The sequence below is a fragment of the Embiotoca jacksoni genome, unplaced genomic scaffold (assembly GCF_022577435.1).
Source record: "Embiotoca jacksoni isolate LCO1_2020_lvr unplaced genomic scaffold, fEmbJac1.0.p SCAF_3, whole genome shotgun sequence".
NCBI classification, from domain to species: domain Eukaryota; kingdom Metazoa; phylum Chordata; class Actinopteri; family Embiotocidae; genus Embiotoca; species Embiotoca jacksoni.
The window spans coordinates 11,919,736-11,939,445 of NW_027185381.1; the positions used below are offsets into that span (position 1 = coordinate 11,919,736).

Consider the following 19,710-nt stretch of genomic DNA (forward strand, 5'->3'; position numbering starts at 1 on the left):
ACATTGCAAATTGCTGATATGCAGAGAAATGTTTTTTTTTTTTAAATTTAGACTTAGGCAAAAGCTGCAAAAACTTCAATGGACTATTATATAATCTTCCAAAAACTAGCTCATCAAATTATTGTAGGGCATGCAAAAATCAGGTCTGTCCACTCTTGGTCCTTGACAACATGTGAGTTTTGCTTCGGATGGACCTGTCAGCTTCATCTCAAAGAAAAAAAGCATTTTATGTAAATTAAACTTTGCAGTGGCACTGAATTAGATATCTATGTTTACATACTAATCCAGTAGTTATCAGTCTTTGAACACACCAGATAATTTGCTTTAAATCAAATATCTGGCAGATTATAATCCTGGCTATTTTGAACATTGGCACCAAACACCACCATGCAGTTGTCGATTTATAATCCGGTTTACTATGCAAAACTTCCGTTTTTCTTCTCCTTCATGCCCCATTCTGCTCTCGGAAAGAAATCAACACCTTGGACGAGCATCTCTGACCATATGATATTTTATTGCATTGAATTCAGTAGCTAAAATAAAATGTGCCTAACATACAGGTGATGAAATCATCAGATTTGGTGGTTAAAAGGCAGCAAAATGAGAAATAAATATATAAATAGATGAATGACTGACACCTTGTCTCCTACACACACCTTTAAGTTGAATGCACTCAAAATAACCTCAAACTCAGTCTGAGCAGATGCCCCTGGCAGGTGGGAGGAGGAGGAGGAGGAGGGTAGTAATGAAGGATTGATCGAGGCCATTGGCAGTGACTGGCTAGTGACTGATAGTATTTCTCTTCCCTGGGGGGGGTTCAGAGTCACAGCAAACCTCAGGTTCAGTAAACAGGCAGCTAAAGCCACTGAACAGGATCCTCTGGTGGTCTGACCTGCCGGCCGGCCGGCTGCTCACAGTTTGTCATCAGCCGCAGGTCCAGAAAGGGAGAGACGTATCATCTAAACACATGAACTTATTAACAAGTAGAAGGACTTTAGAGTCTGTTTTTTTAAAAGCTGTCAGTGATACACGTCTTATTGATTGAGCATAGCATCACAAAGCAGCAATTATTCAACAACAGAAGTCAAATTTTACAATCAAATATTGTACAATGAAAGAGGTAAATATGCAGCAATATGACCCATCAGGGTTTCTTGATAATCATGTGTCCCAGTAACTGCTTTTAGCCCTTTGACTGGTTCAAGAAACATTCACATCAATCTTAGTGCATCGCTAGTTTCAGGATGTTTGATTATCCACGATTGCTTTTTCTTAAAATTCCGCTCCCTTGTTTTAATGAGTTCCAATTAAATTAGAATCTCACTAATTGACACAAGCATTTTGATTCACAGTTCCTTTTGTATACCCATAAAAAAAAAACATAGATTATTGCATACTATGCTAATGGCACACCAACCTCGCCTCATATGGATGTTCTGTACCAAAGTTATTGCCAGACTGAAATGAGTTGGCATCCGTTGTGTGGCTCGCCTGGTTATTCCACAGAAAACCGTCATTACCTTCATGTTCAACACAATCAAAATGAATCCCATTCAGACAGACAAACATTACATTACATTCATTACATAGTTTTTAATGTGATCTGATCTGTGTGACCCATTTGGGTGTGCAATATTGCTGAAAAGCTATCTTGGAAGACATGCCATCATCAAATCTCTACGTTAGGTGATCTCTGAAACGAGCAAAGTGCACAGTCTGTCTCTCCTCACATCTCTTTAGGGGTAAATCCTGCATTCACACGACACTCTCAGCAATGCGAAAGGATATTAAACAGAGGACTGCAATTTTTGGTTTCAATCATAACTCAATACTGTTGTGGACGATTTTAAAAACTCAACAGGTGTAGCTAAAAGGTAACACAAAAATGCAGGTGTCAAACAAATACTTCGAACAAATCACAGACGGTGGTTAGAATATAATACATAGAACAATTTATATTTTCATGAGGTGTTATATATATACCCATCAATACATTTGGGATTTTATTACCATATTCAAAGATGCAATATCCTGTAGAAAAAAATATCTGTCATTGTCCATTATCATCCATTTTCCATTCACTCTGATTAAAAATTAAACCACTGATCTCCAGTTTGATTTGAATAACACACCCTCCTATTTTATAATTTGACAAAGTAGTGGTTAAAACAATGCCAAGACGGAGCAGACCTTCCTTTTATTCAGGCATTACAGGAGGGTGTGTTTGAACCTCACAAGTTGGAGGGAAGTTTGGACTGTTTGTGTTCGTTCTCTAACATTTTAGCAGAGGATCTAGCGTGAGGAGAGTGAACACCGACGGACTGGTTCTGACGTTCAGGCCCTGAATGCGTCCGAATGTCAGGAGTGGCTTGACCCGGGATGGGGGTGTAGGGTTTACTGACAGCCATGGGAGAGGAGAAGGGTCTTCGTGCCCCTGCCACCACCTCAGAGGAGCTGCTCATGGCCAAAGGCCTTTCCTGGTATATAGAGCTGTGAGAGCCTGAGATAGTCTTTATTTCCTGGGTAAAGAGATCCACCGACTCGGCCCTCTCTTTGAGGGTACAGGCCACCCTGGCAGGGCATGAGGTCTGAAGGGTAAGAGGGCTGTGAAAGCCCAGGGTGCTGGGGAGCTCACTGTGGTAAACTGTTCTTCCCCTCACAGGGCTCTGTATGCTAGGACTATGGACTGGAGTTGTGTAACAAGGCGAGGCCTCGCCGGAGCCATACTGGGCCAGAGCGGCGAGGGCCGAGTGCTCCGGGAGAACCTGGGGGAGGAAAGCCGACTGGAGTCCTGCCAGGCTGTGCTGGGCCAGAGAGGATGCAGCCCCGGCTCCAACTGCAGACACTGGCTGAATAAATCCAGTGGAGGTGTGGGTGTTGGTGATGAAGGGAAAATGGGGGAGGTTCAGACCGCTGGATGTCCTATCTGCTCTGTCATGACTGGACCCTATCTGTTGTGTGGTGGCGTAAGAGGTTTGCTGCAAATGGCTTAGTATGGGGCTGACTGAGCTCGAGATCAGAGGGCTTATGATGGAGGTCAAGGGGGCTGGGAATCTCCCGGTGAGCCTCCCTGGCGCCCCCTGTTGGAGTAAACCCATTGGGTATGGCGGCGTTGTCATGGCACCATGGAAGGGCTGGGAGTGCAGCTGAGCGGAGCAGGTGTAGGAGACGGTGGCCGGGCTGATGGGGAACACAGAGGCGATGCCAGAGTGGGGCGGATGGGGCAGAGGCAGGTGTGTGGGCAGAGGGGTCAGGGGCTGCAGGCTGCTGGTGAAGATGGGCTGGGATGTCTGTGTGGGGGACAAAGGCCCAGCGGCAAGATGCAGTGTCCTCGGCAACGGCAGTGTGGGACTCTCGACCCCAAATCGGAAATTGGCAAAGTTGGCCGGAGACCCAGGCCCTGAACCACAGCTACTGGAGGTGTTCGCTCCAACATGTACTCTCTTTGGATAGCTGGTGGGGTCCTTCACGGAGCCAGCGCCTGATGCCAGAGGATGGTGGAAGAGGATGGGAGGCAGCTGGGAGTGGTGAGCCAAGGCCAGAGCCAGCGGGGTGGTGGCGGCAGCAGCCTGGAGCGGGGCTTGAACCAGCGGGGCCCAGATGACTGGGGTGGGTGATGAAGGAGGAGGGTTTAAAGTCGGTGCAGTGCTGGTTTGGATCAGCTGTGTGCACTGGGCCATGTCACGGTCATGCTGCACTATTCTTTGGATGATCTCGCTCTCTTGAAGGTTCAGTGTGCCAGAGCTTTGGTGATGCTGGACTTTATGCTGAAGAACAGAGCTCCTCTTCCCTGTTAAGAAAAGAGAAATAGGACCGTGCTTTTTTCAACAAACTGCCCTTTTTTCACAAATAGGTGCCGACTACATTTTATCAGAGCAATTTAGCAGCACCACAGCCTTAATTAGAAGGTTCAAATACCAAAAACCTATTAATTTGCAACCACAGTGCAATGCAAACACAGTGGTATCAAAATCCTTAAAACGATATGTCTAATTCTGCACACTGCTCCCACAACTCCTCTTGAACATTAAAGCAAAAAAGGGTTAACAAACCACTGCCCACTGTGAAGACTGTGTTTAACAAAAAAGACAAAGACCAAATTCTTAAAGTCCCCAACACATTTCATAAGATTGAATTCAAATATATTTTAATAGCTAATACTATTTTGTGGTACTCTGTAAAGCACTTTGTAACTGTATTTTGAAGTGCTACACAAATAAAGATTATATTATAACATCATGGATGCATTGATGTTGTGAAAATAACGATGATCTACTTTACATTTATTTGTAATAATCCCTTTGTAATATTTATTTTTAATGTACTGGAAAAAAATGCCATTGAAAACGGCATTGAATATAATATGTAAAGAATAGAACTGAACATAATTAATAAATAAAATATAAATAATAACTAAGTGTAAAATATGAAATGGGATCTTGTAAACTTGACAAACGACTCACCGATTCGGTCGAGGCGGTCGAGGGCCACGGTCTCAAATGCCCTCCTCATCATGGGATACTCCTCCAACACCTCGTTGAAGTTGTCCACTGACAGCGAGTACAGCCGGCAGTAGTTATCTGCTCGCACGCTGGCTGTCCTTCTGCCTCGAGTCAGCAGACAGATCTCTGCAGGCAAGGAGGAAAAACAAAGCTCAGTTATTTCTTTAAACGACTTCCTGCAAAGTCCAAGACGGGTACAAACACCAAGGACATTTTTTTTTTATAAATATGAAGTTATTCCCCCCTTCTTAATACACAGCAAAATAATTCCTATCTTTTTAAATCCATTCACAGAAGACAAGTAAAAAATGTTATTATTAGTGTGAGACGATAAAACATGAAAAGGCCGATGCCTCTGAACCCCACAGATGGAGCACTTAATGCAATTTCTGCAGCTTACAGTGTGTCCTGACCTCAGTTGCCCTGCCAGATCAGAAAAATAAAATAATGCGCCATAAAAAATGAAAAAAATAAAAAAACAGAGAGAGACATATTTTTCAGAACAGACATATTGAGGCTATAGACACAAACACGCACGCTCTCTCTCTTCCCAGTACTTTTTAATCAATTTAATATATTTATTACACATGACAACATGGGATTTCTGTCATATTTATCTTGTGGGTTGGTTTCCTGTCCTCACATCTGTGTGAGTGTTAAGCTGTGCCGAATAACTAACTGCAAGCCATGTTTTATGATCGACTTTCTATGTCCTGCAGGAATACGGCTAAACATAAAAATGTAGTTAGAAATTATTTCTATACTGGGATGTGAAAAGCTTTTTAGGTTGTCGATCACCCAACTGACACAAAATTATATATTCATGTTTCCAAGTTGACATTTGATGATGAAATTTCACAGCTGGATACAGGAGATACAATGAGGCGACCTAATTGACCTGAGGAAAGTTCTGTATTTCAGCTTTAAACATGGCGTTAAACAAAAGGGAAAACCCTGCAGATGGAATCAAAGATCACAGAGCTTTGTCCTCTTCGTGCCGAGCCCTTTTAAGGAGATGATGTGCACAATTTCTCTGAGCTGTAACAGTCATGGGAAGTTAATCTGCTGAGTGCCTAGGCAAAATATATCACAACAAATCACACATTCACCACTCTGTAATACACATTCAAACTAGCTCCACTGCTTGAATATATTAGCAGAAGGATGTGTGCGGACTCTACCTCCAAAATAAGAACCGTCAGACAGCTTGGTGTCATTGCTGTTCTTGGTCAGGACGCTGACGACACCATGCTGGATGAAGTACATCTTCTTGCCGATGGTTCCTTCTCTGATGATGTAGTCGCCAGGTTGGAAGACCTCGAAGCGCAGTTTAGTCAGCATGGAGGTGACAAAGTTGGGATCAGCGTTGGCGAACAGGGGCATGGAGGCCACCAGCTTGCGACAGTTAAAGTTGATGATCTCCTGCAGGAGACAGAAAAACGTGCTAAGGCAAGGCCTTCACAGCGCAAGCTCCTGGGCTGCCACATGTGTACATTTCAATCATTATAAAAGCAGGGTGGTTAACAACTTAGTGGTCTGTTAATGACGCTCTCTGTCCTCAAACAGTCTCTGGTCATTATTAATCAGATTACACGGCTATTAACATTATCATGCAAAGTAGGACGGCTACATTAGATTAGATAAATAATTAACTGCACACCGTTTAGAACAGGGATGCTCACTTCATTCTTTCACATATTTACCACAGATAACCTGACAACATAAAATATATATACAATAGTTTTGGCAACATTTTACCGCCATACTGCATTTGGCATTCATAAGCAGTATGTAAACATTTAACAAATGGATTATAACACTATAATGTAGCTGCAAGCCAATAAAATATCAGGATGTCCATACGTGTTTATCAGTGCACGGTATATGTCAAAAATCTAAAATTCTCCTGTAAAAAGTAATATACAATATACAACTGTGACTTCCTTTATTGTCATTGCCTCCCGTTATGGGTACCCACTGGATTATTTTACATGACAAACATATTAATAAGAACAGATATCTGCTTAAAACTGCCCTACAAAGTGTTTTAAACCATTTAAAAAAAATGTTTTGTGTACTTCTAAATGCTAAACAGAAGTATTTAAAATTGTATTTTGTTTTTAACTGTGATAGTTGTGAAGCCCACATGATGATGATTCAGAAGCATTTTTAAGAGGATAACAACATGAATGTGGATTATAGCTGACCTGTCGCAGCGGCTCATTCAGCTCCTCCAAAATGCTCTCCTCATCAAACATCTTGCCTTGATAACGGTGCTCGTAGTAGTCGTGGATCCTCTGCCGCATGTCGGCAGGGAGCTTGTGAAAGGACATGTACTGCTCCACTTGCTTATACTGCAACGACAACAAGAGTCCAATTATTACAATATTCAAATTAATGATAGTATGTGCGTGAACAGCCTCCACAGAAATCCATGTAACTGTAATGTAACAGCATTTGTGTCTGAGACAAAATGCAAAGTCATGTCAAAATGAATATATTTAACTGATTGATGTGTTGGCTCATAGGTGGGCTATAATGTGTCTCATTATGTTAACAGTCAACTGTCAGGCCATCTGTGAAACCTGCCCACAGTGCAATGTTGTGACTCTGCCCCATCTGACAATTACAGTTGCGCTCTGCAGGCTACAGCTAACGACATTAACTACTGTGCCCTTCAGCAGTGTGCTCTACCAGCACAACACTGTAAATGGGCAGTGTACCCAACCTAGGTATGGCATTTCCTGCGCTACGTCTCTGCCACGTCTCTGTCTCCTTTAATGTGTTAGAAAGGAACTACAGAAGCTCTGACATCTGTCAGTGATTTTCTCTGTTCCTCTGTCCTTTCCGTCATTCCTTCATTTGTAGTCTCAAAGTCGGGTGCAGTTTTTCACCTCAATGCCCCGCAGACCACTTGATGTCCGCTTTAAACAGGTGTGTAAAATATGTTTGTACAATCAAAAAGGTGGATTTAGTCTTTGCAACGTTCCTGGATAAAATGCTTTGTCACGTATTAACATTTCAGCCAGTGGTGGAGGAAGTAGTCAGATCTCTTACCCAAGTTAAAATAGCTCAAAGGAAAACCCACAATTACAAGAGCATTTCAAGTAAATGTACTATCAGCTAAATGGAAAAAGTACTCATGCAGATTTAGTTGCCCATGTGAGGGTTATTCTTATGGAATATGATGTATTATATTATAGGATAATTAAAATATATGCTTTAATGTGCGAGTGGCATTTTGCCTGTGTAGTTTTTCAAAGTGGAGCTAATTTAACTCTTTTATATATTTGGTGGTTAAATTTCATGTCTTTTTGTGCATAATCATAATCTAGTTGAAGATGTTAAATAAAAGTAAATTGTTGTATAAAATCTTTATACTCAAGTAAAATACTAAACTGTACAACAGTACAGTACTTACGTGGATGTTTATTGCTTAGTTACATTTAACTCTACTGAGTTACGTTGCTTTTCTATGACACACATTAACAAACACCCACCTTCTCTTGGTACTGCCTCCTCGAGGAGTCCAGAGACTGGATGAGCGCAGTCGCATGCCCCACAAACATGGCAAAGCAAGTAGCGCCCACAATCATGCTGAGGATAGTGAGCCACACGTCAGCCATGCCGATAGGGGGGTACAGGCCGTAGCCGATACACAGCATGTGACTCATGGCCTTGAACAGGGCATAGGAGTACTGCTGACCCCAGGTGTCATTCTGTGAGGGACGCGGAGGAGGAAAGAGAAGGTTTATCAGTATCCACAACATTATTGCTGCGTCACGTCTGAGGGAACGCGAACACAGACGATGAGGCCGTTCGTTCTCCAGGTTTGTCGGCATCCTGCTGAGGAGCTCCAACTGTCCTAAAGCATCACCTAATATGTTTACTTTTCGCTTTTATTCTTATGATATTTTTTGGGAGGTCGATTTCAATTTCTGATTTACCTATCAATAAAACTGACAGTGACAGTATATTTATCATATGATAACTGTTAAAAAAAAAAAAAAAAAAAAAAAAAAATATATATATATATATATATATATATATATATTATAATGTAGTTAGGAGCAAATATAAGGATATTTTAGGTGTTTTTTTAAATGGGCAGTTTTTCCAACAATTATGTCTCCCAGGACACATTATATCATACAATATATCATATATTGTCATTCCTTATCTGTTTGTATACCAGGTTTTGTTATGGATTTCTCACAGAGTTAAAGTTGTTGACAACTGCATGTATGAAAACTTGTATCTGCTAAATGTTTATGAGCAAGGATGAGTGTGTGTCACTGCAAACTGCTCATACATGCTAAACAGGGGAGGTTACAGTGTTACCTGATAGCTCTGCTGGTATTTATACATCTGTTGTGAAGCTAAAATATCAATTCCTTTATGTGATCATGTTATGGTTTTGTGAGGAACACATTTGGATGCTCTGAAATAATCCACTTACCACCATCTTGTTCCGAGTGACCCAGCAGTCAGGAGGGAAGTCTTGCAGCATGGGAACCAGGAACTGCAGACAGCCATCCCAGTGACACAGCAGCAGCATCATACCAATCAGGTTCATGATCCGCACCATCGCACTGGCCAGGTCATACGTCATGTGGAAAACCTATGACACAGATTTTTCAGAATTAAGGGAAAGGAACAATCATACACACGCACACGCACACACACACACACACACACACACACACACACACACACACACACACAAGATCTCTTTGTAAATAAATCTATGAAGCTTCAACTCTCTCTCATGCCATCAAAGGATTTGAAATATACAGTAGGTGCTGCATGTGCCAACAGATACAGGCTTCCTGTACCAGACCACACTTAATCTTCTATAGACCCCAAGAGGCTTTTTCAGTGTTGAGTAGATAGGGATGGAGCCGCAGATGGAATTATAAAATATGACAATGCTGGGAAATATCTGTTATTAAGTAAGTTGATTGCATATGTAAAAACAGTCATCCAGCCGTATTATATGTTTTCTCTTCAGAAAGTAATATCGTAATCGTTTCTCATAATAAAGTTACGAGAAATCTGCAAACAAGATAAACCTCCCTATGCACAGCACTTAGGCAAGAGAAGCATTAGAGAGTAGGGCTGTAACAAACAATCTTCATTAGCAATTAATCTGGTACGAAAAAAAAAATTTTAATAAAAATTATCACATTGAGAGCCACCTCTGTAAGAGACATAATTTCATATTAAATTTGACAAGCTAGCAGCAGAAAATGAGGGCCTTTTTTCCTAAACAAAAATGACTAAAATGGTTATCAAGAGTTCTTTGAGCAGACCATCATAAAAGGTTTGAAATATCCAATCAGTTGTGTGCAGTTTGCTATGAGGAGATCACAAAAGAAGCTCTCAATTGCTGGCCCTCACCTCTTCCCACTGGTGGATGTAGCGAATGAGTCTAGAGAGGCGCAGCAGTCGCAGCAGACTGAGGATCTTCGTGAAGCGGACGATCCTCAGGGCTCGGGCAGTCTTATAAAAGTCTGAGTCAATGCGTGTCTCCACTATGAGAAAGATGTAGTCCACCGGTATGGAGGAGATGAAGTCCACCACGAACCAGCTCTTCAGGTACTTGATCTTGATCTGATGCGGGTCCAGGATGATCTCTGTGTTGTCCTCCTTGACGATGCCTGTGCGGAAGTTGAGGACGAGGTCCATGAGGAAGAAAGTATCCGAGACCACGTTGAAGACGATCCAGGGCGGCGTGTGCTCGTCCTTGAAGAAGGTGATGCCCACGGGGATGATGATGAGGTTTCCAACCATCAGCAGCAACATAGTCAGATCCCAGTAGAACCTGAATCACAGCAATGGACACAACTCACACTGTGAACAACAAAACAGAAACGGGCTCTCGATATATCTATATATTTGTTTATCTGACACAATAAAAGAGGTCTCACATGCCTGCAAAATGTCAATAACACAATAAAGTCCAACACTTATTTCCCCTGTGGTCCTTAATTTGTAATGACAGCATTGATGCAGGAGTCCAGGTGCCAAAGTGACATGACACTAACATGAAATCCAAACAACACATACAATGTGTATCATTAGCAATAAAACACAACAGTAATATCGCTCTAAAACAGATCAAGAATGTTCTATTTTATATGCACTGTAGAAGAACATCTAATTTCATGAGATTATGAGCGTACACAAACTAAATTTCCCACAAAGCTTCAATCTAACGTCCTTGAACTAAAGTGGTTACTTATTGTTGTAAATTTGTCCAGTTTCTTCTACAACAGAATCTACATAAAAACAAATACCCATATTGGTATTGAACCTCAGCACATCATAAACACGGAATCATAAACTTCACTCATACCTTTGAAGGATGATTTGTTTTATTTTTTTCACTTTTATGCCTTCATTAGAGGTTTGACAGAGCAGAGATCACAAGGAATGAGGGGAGTGATGTGGTAAAAAAAAAAAAAAAACATGCAACAAGAATTGAGGGCCAATGTTGGCACCCCAAAATTCCCAAACCACATCGGTGCACTATGTCAGTTAGTTTCACTGTCAAATAATAATTTCATTAAATTGTTTTCTTAAGCAAACCTGCCAAAATTTGCTGGATCTAGCTTCTCAAATTTGAGAAATTTATGCTTTTCTCTGTCAGATGGTCAACTAAATATCTCTGGGTTTTTGACAGTTGGTCAGCTAAAATGGTCATTTATTTGGCTCTGGGATTTTTTTTGAATGGGTACCTTATGTCATTTTTGGACATTTTATATATCAACTGAGAAAATAAAGGGCAGATTAGAAGATAATGAAAATACTTGGATCCCTCTTTGAAAAGTTATCAGCAGCTTGAACTTTTTGATCTGTTGCCTTTGAGTAAAGTAATAAAAATAAAAACAAGAAGATTCACAGGAACAGAGTATGAAAAGAAACTAGTTTTATCAATGGCTGCCTTTTAGTTCACATGAACATTTTTAAAGCAAAAGTCTGATTCAGCTGTGTCTGTGTTTGCTGCCATTTCAAAGCAATTCTGTTCATGTGGAAACTTCCAATAGGCATTAATCTCTGTGCAACTTGCAGTCTCCAACTGTAACTCAAAAGATTTATGCCCAAATGAGCAGAAACAATGCAAACAAGCTGATGGAGCATAAAGAGTAAGAAAGCAAGAAACGGGTTGAATCCAGAAATTAACAATGGCCCAAATTAGTTCAATATTGGGGTTCTGGCCATATGGACAAGGTGAAAAATGGGTTATTGGAATTCATCTGAATTGCTCAGGAGGAAATATTGATCTTCACAAGTAACAGCAGTTCAATTTCATCTATAATTACAGGAAAAAAGAGGCTGCCATTTTGGAGAGTGTTTGTTTACCAGTGACCATCTGTGTGTGTGAATAAAAGGTGAGAAAGCATACACGCGTGTGTTTCTGTGTGTGTGATTGCACGTCCAATCCATTTCAGAGACCTAATTAACAATCGATCGATTCAACAAGGGCCTGTCACACCTGCAGGGTCAGCACAAACTCCAGGAGGGGGGACGGACCAGGAGGATGCATGTATTACATCACTTAAGGCTGCTGGTGCGATGTAGGAAAGCATGCAGTAAACACACGCAAGAGATGAGAGTGTAAGTCAGAGGAAAACCTTTGAAAAAAATCAAAGTGAAAGTTTCACTGTCTCACCAACAGGTATGATTCAAAACTGTAGTCATGAGTGTCCAGGAGAGGAAGGTGGAGTATGTGATGAGAATGTGATGTCTGTGCGTGTCTCAAACCATTCCACAGTAAAACAACTTGGAGGCGCAGTGAGCTGCACTGTGTAACTAACATGGTAACACCTGCTGGGCTTGAATGAAGATACATGATGGGGAAAGGTGGCAACTGGCAGTTAGCCCCTTCATATTCAGCTTGGATGAATTTAGTTCCCTGGGACTCTTAAATTGAAAACATTGAGCAGCACAATTTGAGTCAACAAGTATACACGCCTGTAGATGACAGAAAAGGTAAGAAACTACTGTTCTGTTGTATGCACTCCTAGTATAAAGGTCTATTGTTGCTATGGTTCTAGGATCGTGAGGCTTTGTGCTTTAAAACTATGTGGTATTTGGTTCGGAAATAGGCCGATGCCACCAGCCGTTTATGCTGGTGCGTGTTAAGCGGTTATGATGATGCTACGTTTCTACCTCTTCTAGTTACACTCAACCTTCACATCTCAAAAAGCAGGAATCAGTGAGGGCGGGGTGGCCATTTGTTCTAATCAGCTTTCTGTTGTTCTCTGCCAAACACAGCATTTGCATTTCTCTCTACATCTGCCCATTGTTCATGCAGTGACACACTGGTCCTAATTGCACTTCCCCTCTCAGGCTAAATCCACCGTTATCTCCATGGAATCCATGTCATCTCCAGAAGTCAGCTCCCATCAGCCAGATGTTGAGTAATTAGCATTACTGCTCTGCACACGTCACCATGCTGCAGAGCACTGGAACAGCTGGATCATTTTTTTTATTTTTTTCCCAAAGGTCTGCGGGGGACAGTGCATTACTGCCATCCCCTGCAGACCATCCTGTTGGCTCATCAGCTGACTGTGCACGCAGCATTTGTCCCACGAAAGATCAGACAACTTGCTGGTGTAATCTGATGTTCCCATCAAAATAAAGCTGACAGTTGTGGAGTCTATGGACGATGACTGGTCCAGAGAGGAATCTTGCACTATTTGGGTCAGAGTGCAACCACGTTAAAGAGCATGAGAGCACAAAGAGAGGGGAGTTACAAACAAAGTGAACACAAAAAGGCTTAAAATGGTGAAAGGAGCTTAGATCAATCAGGACAGCTGAAAAAGGGATCACATTTGTACTAGAGATACTTATCTCTTGCTGCCAGAGCGCAGCTGAAGCACAACAGCCTGCATGCAGCTCAGTGGCTTAACACACACCTGTACTGTGGCCCACCAGCAATCATATTAACCATATTTACACAGCATGCCAGTTCAGTATGTCTGCTGCTGCATCCACACAAAGCTTTAATAAGAGACGGCAGTTACTTATGGTATACAGAGACTCTGTTCAGAAAAAGATACAAGGAGACGATACGTGGGTTAATACTGTAAAGAGCAGATGCACAGTCGTCCAAACACATTCCTTACAATTGTTATTGATATCAGGGAGTGAAGTTACTGGTTTGCAGGATCAGAACCTGCAAAACTGGATTCAGCATCACCACAAAATCCTAGAATAATGTTTAGTGATGCAAAGGTTTACATTTGTAACTTAAAATGGGATATGCACAATAAAGCGTTCACCATAGGAGGCCCGCACCGAGAACTAAAACCCTGCTCCTGCTAAGAGTGTGACCCAAACCGAGCATGAAGTAATGACACCTCATACACAGAGTTAACAGCTGGCCGTCCTGAATCCTCAAAACATAATTTTCATTTCAATCTCTCTGTTTGTTTGTTTGTGTGTGTGTGTGTGTGTGTGTGTGTGTGTGTGTGTGTGTGTGTGTGTGTGTGTGTGTGTGTTTGTGGTGTGTCCCCTCCCCGTCCACACCATCTCTGCTCCATTAGACTAATTGTGTTGTAATAATCTCCACTGATGTGTGCTTCTAATATCTTGAATGGTCATGTTACCCTATTTTGATTACCCCATTTCCAAGCCCCTGCTGCACTCTCTGTAATCCATTGCCCTCACTAAATGATAAAAAAAAAAAAAAAAAGTGTAATTCAGATGAGTGGAAAAAAACTGCAGTGACACACATCGGCGTACGACTGACCGGTGAAAATATGATGACAGGGAGCCTCAAGGTTAAATGTCATGAAAATCCCTTGATGGTGATGATAAACAGACTTCTGCTTTGCATGCGGCATGCGATGAAATGGTAAATTAGGGAATTACAGGTTGGCTTAGTTTGGTGCACAACATTAATTCATGGGTATAGAAACCGGTACAGAAAATTGGTTGGTTAGATAGCCTTGTGAGAATGAAAACCATGCACACACATGCACTCACACACACACACGCACACATCTCTAGGCCAAACAAAAAAGAGGCTTATACTCCTGTAATATGAGCAGAATGACAATAAAATTATAAGAAGATTTTGCATACCAGTCAAGTCCCTCATGTTTCCCCAGAGGAATGGCTTCTAATGCATAGTCTTTTAAGAAAATAAACATTTTTAGAAGTTCAAACATGTATCTATTCAAGGTGTGTAACTGAAGCACAATCAGCTTATTATACACTTATTCTGCACCGGTTCACACACCTGATTATCATGTTATTGTAATCATACAATAGAAGACAAACACTCCTGGTATGTAGGGGGGATACGTGTGCCTTCCGAGTGTCCCCACGTTATGGCATTTTATGTCAAGTTTAGAGCATTTCAAAATGATGAGTTTTTTTGTTTTTTTTTACATTTGTAAAATGAGAAAATTAGCCTAAAATGTGTGAGAGGATCACTGTAGCACTCCTTTGTAAGACACCACTGCCTCTTAAGAAATGTTTTCTGCACATGAATTACCTAAAATCACTGTAGGGGTGGATTATCCAGAAGCCTGCAGACTTTACACGTTCCCTCTCATGCTCCACGGCCCTCTCACTCCCCAACATCCGCAGGGAGAACTTGTTGACTCCCGGCTGGAGCATCGCCCCAAACTGCCGGTGCATGAAGCCGGCTTGGTACAGCCGGTCATCTTCTGGTATGATCTGCTCGGTACCCTCCAACTTGATGAAACTTGACTCGTCAAACACTGACGGTTGCCCAACTGCGCCAATCAGCCCGCCCGTTGCCCGCTGCTGGGCCCCGGGGCCGTGCTCACCGGGGAAACTCTCGCTGACACCGGCATCAGCCTCAGGGATGAGACACCGTTGCTCCGCTAAATCTGACGCGGGAGCATGCCGCCCGGCGATGGAAGAGATGCTGCCCCTAAAAAAGCGACAGTCCCCGTTCAAGTTGGTTTTCACAGTGACGTTCCTGTCCCAGTCTTCGCTCCTGGCCTCCTCAATGCTCTTGCAACTGCTTGCAGGAGACGGAGAGGACAAATGTTTAAGCCGAATACTTTTCCTCTTAGTGTCCTTGTCGCTGTTGTCTCCTTCGTCAATCACAAAGGGTTTTTGCCCAATGTTTTGCGGCAAGCTGTACAGCCGTTTGCGCATGGAAGACTGAAATCTTTCCATATTGAAGAAGAAGAAAAAGAAGAAGAAGAAGAAGAGAGGTGCGCTCTAAGGACAGCCCGTAAAAACCGAGGGATGAATCATGAATCTCACACTTGGGGTGCTACTGGAGGCAAAACAGTGACGGCGCATCCGCAGGACAGGTCGTATCTTATCTGACACTTGGGACGTGCCGCTCTCCTCCGGTTCAAACATTGAGATGCGTCAACAATACGGGTCCACTTCAATCAGACAATCATGTAAAAGCGGTAAACGAGAAATGCATGTAAATCCAGGTAAGCTCACTGAGTGCAGACGGGAGCGCATCAGGATGCAGCATGCTGAGCGTCGGACGTGCCGGAGTGGGAGAATGCTGCTGCTGAGCTCCTCAATGACAAAGCATGATCTCCACCTCCCCTAAATATCTGAGCTCTCTGTCAGTGCAAGGTGAACACACACATGCACGCAGCTGGCACCGGCATTCAAAGAGCGCTGACATCACTGATCCATAAGCCTGGCGCTTTCTAATAACGTGAATATTGATGGAGCTGATCTATCGGGTTGCCATAGGAGCCAGGATGGCACATGCGCTTACCCCGCCCGGGCAGGACAACTGGAGAGGATGATTCAAGGATGCGATCTAGCCTTGGAGTTGATAGTGCACTAGTTGACAGAGAGGTGTTCTGGTCTTTATGCATTCAGCCTCATCTTGAACAAACAACACAGATATTGTGCCGACCACTTCATGGTTTACGATGCACTGAACTGAACTTACATTTATAGCTTCATGAAGGGGAGTTTTTATATCTGTATATAGATAAGCATGCATGCATCATTTTATATAATTACGCAACATCTCCACCGACAAATGTTATTCTCATTATTTCTGTATTCTGTATCACAAGGTTAGATGCTTCCTTACAATCAAGAAAAACATGTCATGTTATTCATTTTTAAAACTGTTGCAGCTTAAAAACTCACATCTCTTCTCAGTTAAATTTATATACTGAATCTTAGATATCCCTCAGGTACTCACCATTGTTGGCAGAACTGGTTTCAGGTATTGCAACAAACTGCCATCAAACTAGAGTCTCACATTCCCCTTGCAGGTTTTAAACCTTCGGTATGTGATGCTTTTTTGTTAATTCTTGTGACTTTCCCATGTTTTTCACAGGGGACAAATGTAATCATATACTGTACATGACCACATGTTGCATAATAACTTCTTGAACATGTGGAAAAGTTTCACATGGGAATTTACATGGGCTTCACATATTACAGCATGAAAATGTTCCAAAAATCACATTTCCCATTGGCAAAATACATGGTTCATGTGCACAATCACATAACATGTGCTTCATGTTATAGCGTGAGTTTTTGCACATGTGAAATTCAGTTGGTTTTTATAAAGATTATTTTTTCTTATTAATTTGTCTTGTTTTCACTTATCTGAGAAAAGAGATCTTCAAATGATCAAATAAACTTTAAATAAGACATTTCTATAACACAAAATTGATTTAAAAAAGTCACCAACGTCCTTGGAAGACTGCATTTACAGTATGGGTTTTGTAAGTTTACCAAAGTGTAATAATACAGCAATCAATTAAGATGCATAATATTTTATTAATAAACAAACCCCAAAATGAATGTAAGCAAATATGCCTGTAATTCATCACCCCACAAAGCTAATGTAACTCGACTGTACCTCACCTAGAGAGTTGGGTAGAGGGGCTGAAATATCTGAAATATATATTGATTACTGAACTGATTGTTTACATTTTCTGATTAAGCCTTCAACCTGTTGCTCAACACTGGAGGGCAGTCCTGTGTGAATGATACTCAACCTTAATGTTGAATTTGTTGAAACTTACTGGATGGTTTAAAGCTCAAATACAATACCAAGCTTCAACCTGTTTGGCAGATGCAGTGTTTTATTTCAATAACTGAAGAAGATGTTTCCAGTGACACAGAAAAGTGATGGAATACTTCCCTATACAACAGAAAACACATTGCAAATTAATTTGGTTAAAGGTTGTTGATATCTGGTTGTATTATCATTGTATGATTCCATGTAAATGCCACTAAATTGATTTAAACCATAGAGTAATTTCTTATGGCCAAATAACCAGGAAAACTGAAGAGTTTCTTTCTGTCAAAGTATTTCCTCATGAGACGCTGACAAATAAAATGTACTCTATTCAACAGACAACTTTTCTTTATTTTGCTTCACTTTTCCTATCAGTGGCCACATAGCATTCAGAATTCAAAATAGGGTGAATTGAGTAGAATACAACAAAATAAACAAACATTAAAAAAAATTTCAGGTTATCCAGATTTTTTGCTTGTTATGTGTCTCTACTTTCACTAACTGTGAAACTACAAAATAAATGCTTTTGTGTTTGTTGTCCTTTTTTCACCTGAGTGTTATTTGTGAGACAATATCTACTTTTGACCTCATGTTGGATTTACATGTTAAATGTAATGGACGTTATGCAAAAATAGGCATTTTGAATCCATCACGTGTTTTCAGGTTATCATATTGGGCATCTCGTGTATGTTTTATGCTGTTGTGAACTAAATCTGTAATTAGAATAATTGTAGAATCATTATGGGATAATTAGTCACACAATTAAATAGGAAGGACATAAAAACATTGAGTCTTAAACAACTTCAGTCAGATATCACGTGATGGATAAAAATTACTTACTAAGTGCCATTAAGTCCTCTATATCTAAACACAGGTCACAGGCCAATTTATATGATGTTACTGCTCTAATGTTAAGTGTCATTTGGTTTGTTCGACTTATCACAAAAAGTTTATTTTAACAACTAACTCTGTTTCATTTGGGACACATAAAGTTGGTCAGTTGACAAGTCGAAAACAAATCTGAAAGGAGGCACCACAAATCTCTCCATCAGGTTTGAAGGACTCTCCTGATTTGTCACTAAAACAACCCACTGATCTGTTTTAAAAATCGGTCCATCCCACTGATTTAAACTTCACCTGACATGGGAAGGATTAATCCACACAGCGAGAACAGCAAATAATTTTTCACTAAAGTCGTGTTCTTTCCACCGGTGGCTTTTTTTCAGGGTTCAGAATCACAGATGTCTTTTTGCTCTAAAAACTGACTGATTTTATAACAATTTTTATCCTGGTCATATATAAACTCAGGCCACGGCATTACATCATGGGAATTAGTTCCTGACAATTAATAGAGCACTGTAAAAGGTGAACAAAAAGAAAAACATTACAATACACAATTATTCTGCAGCTGGCAGTGGTTATGAAAATACTGTGGAAAACCCATTAGTAAGAAGTGGACGCAGCTGCTACCAGCCCGCAGCCACAACAACATAGCGCCCCCCTGTGTGCGCTTCTGCAAGTTCCCACATCATGTGTTTAATGTGCTGCCAATTGGTGTTAGAATATCACAGAGGAAAAGCATGGTTTCTTTTCAAATGCTGTCTGTACTGTGACTGTTGATTAAAAATCTCTTGCACTATACCTTCCTCTCTGTTTTAAGATTTGTCTCAGTGAAGTGGTTTCTTGCCTGTATTGAAACTTCATTTATAAGACAGCACAGTGACTCTATCTATCTTGCAAATTAAAATACTCTAATCAGTAAAGTGGGCTGCATATACAAATGATGCATGCACTAAAATAAATCCTCTAATTGTTTTGTTAATTTATTGTTATATATATATATATATATATATATATATATATATATCCGTCTATCACTATGTTTGTCGGCAGAAGATAGAAAGTCACACAGTCCGACCACATATCATTAAAGTTTTTTTCAACAGTTTGTGTTTTTTATTATCATGGTTAAACTGTTAATACAAAATGTATAGTCTGCACAATTGTCCAAAGCTGTGACGAAGCCTTCCCCACAAGGCTACAAACTTAATTTTGATGAAGTCATATGAGGTCAGTGGATTTTAATTTATATTCAAGTCAGAAAACAGTTTAATTAAACAATTTGGGTTCTAAAAATGCCTGAATCTGGTTTACAAATTCACCACACGTTGTTTAAAACTTGCAAATTTCTTGGAGTGA

At 40.9% G+C, this 19,710-nt stretch overlaps 1 protein-coding gene across 2 annotated transcripts; it reads right to left on the reverse strand.

Annotated features, from left to right (window-relative positions):
- Nucleotides 1–495: 495 nt before the first annotated feature.
- On the reverse strand, nt 496–16,435 carry LOC138206738 (potassium/sodium hyperpolarization-activated cyclic nucleotide-gated channel 3-like). Of its 2 annotated transcripts, none has more exons than XM_069163688.1 (8): nt 15,013–16,435; nt 9,903–10,326; nt 8,962–9,123; nt 8,003–8,221; nt 6,710–6,856; nt 5,684–5,924; nt 4,464–4,628; nt 496–3,790 (listed from the first exon to the last, which is right to left on the reverse strand). In XM_069163688.1, exons 1-8 carry the CDS (start codon nt 15,666–15,668, stop codon nt 2,232–2,234), a joined length of 3,573 nt encoding a protein of 1,190 aa, XP_069019789.1. In that variant the 5' UTR covers nt 15,669–16,435; the 3' UTR covers nt 496–2,231. The 2 variants fall into 2 exon arrangements, with proteins under 2 accessions (XP_069019789.1, XP_069019790.1); XM_069163689.1 differs by lacking the exon at nt 15,013–16,435 and adding an exon at nt 14,598–14,681.
- Nucleotides 16,436–19,710: the final 3,275 nt, after the last annotated feature.

What these genes read in the sequence shown, in the direction of transcription:
- LOC138206738 (XM_069163688.1), bottom strand. Translation starts at nt 15,668, where the DNA reads ATGGAAAGATTTCAGTCTTCCATGCGCAAACGGCTGTACAGCTTGCCG. An exon ending in ACATCCACCAGTGGGAAGAG is followed by an intron (nt 9,124 to 9,902) that starts GTGAGGGCCAGC and finishes TCTGTGTCATAG; the next exon opens with GTTTTCCACATGACGTATGA. An exon ending in CGACCGCCTCGACCGAATCG is followed by an intron (nt 3,791 to 4,463) that starts GTGAGTCGTTTG and finishes TTTTCTTAACAG; the next exon opens with GGAAGAGGAGCTCTGTTCTT.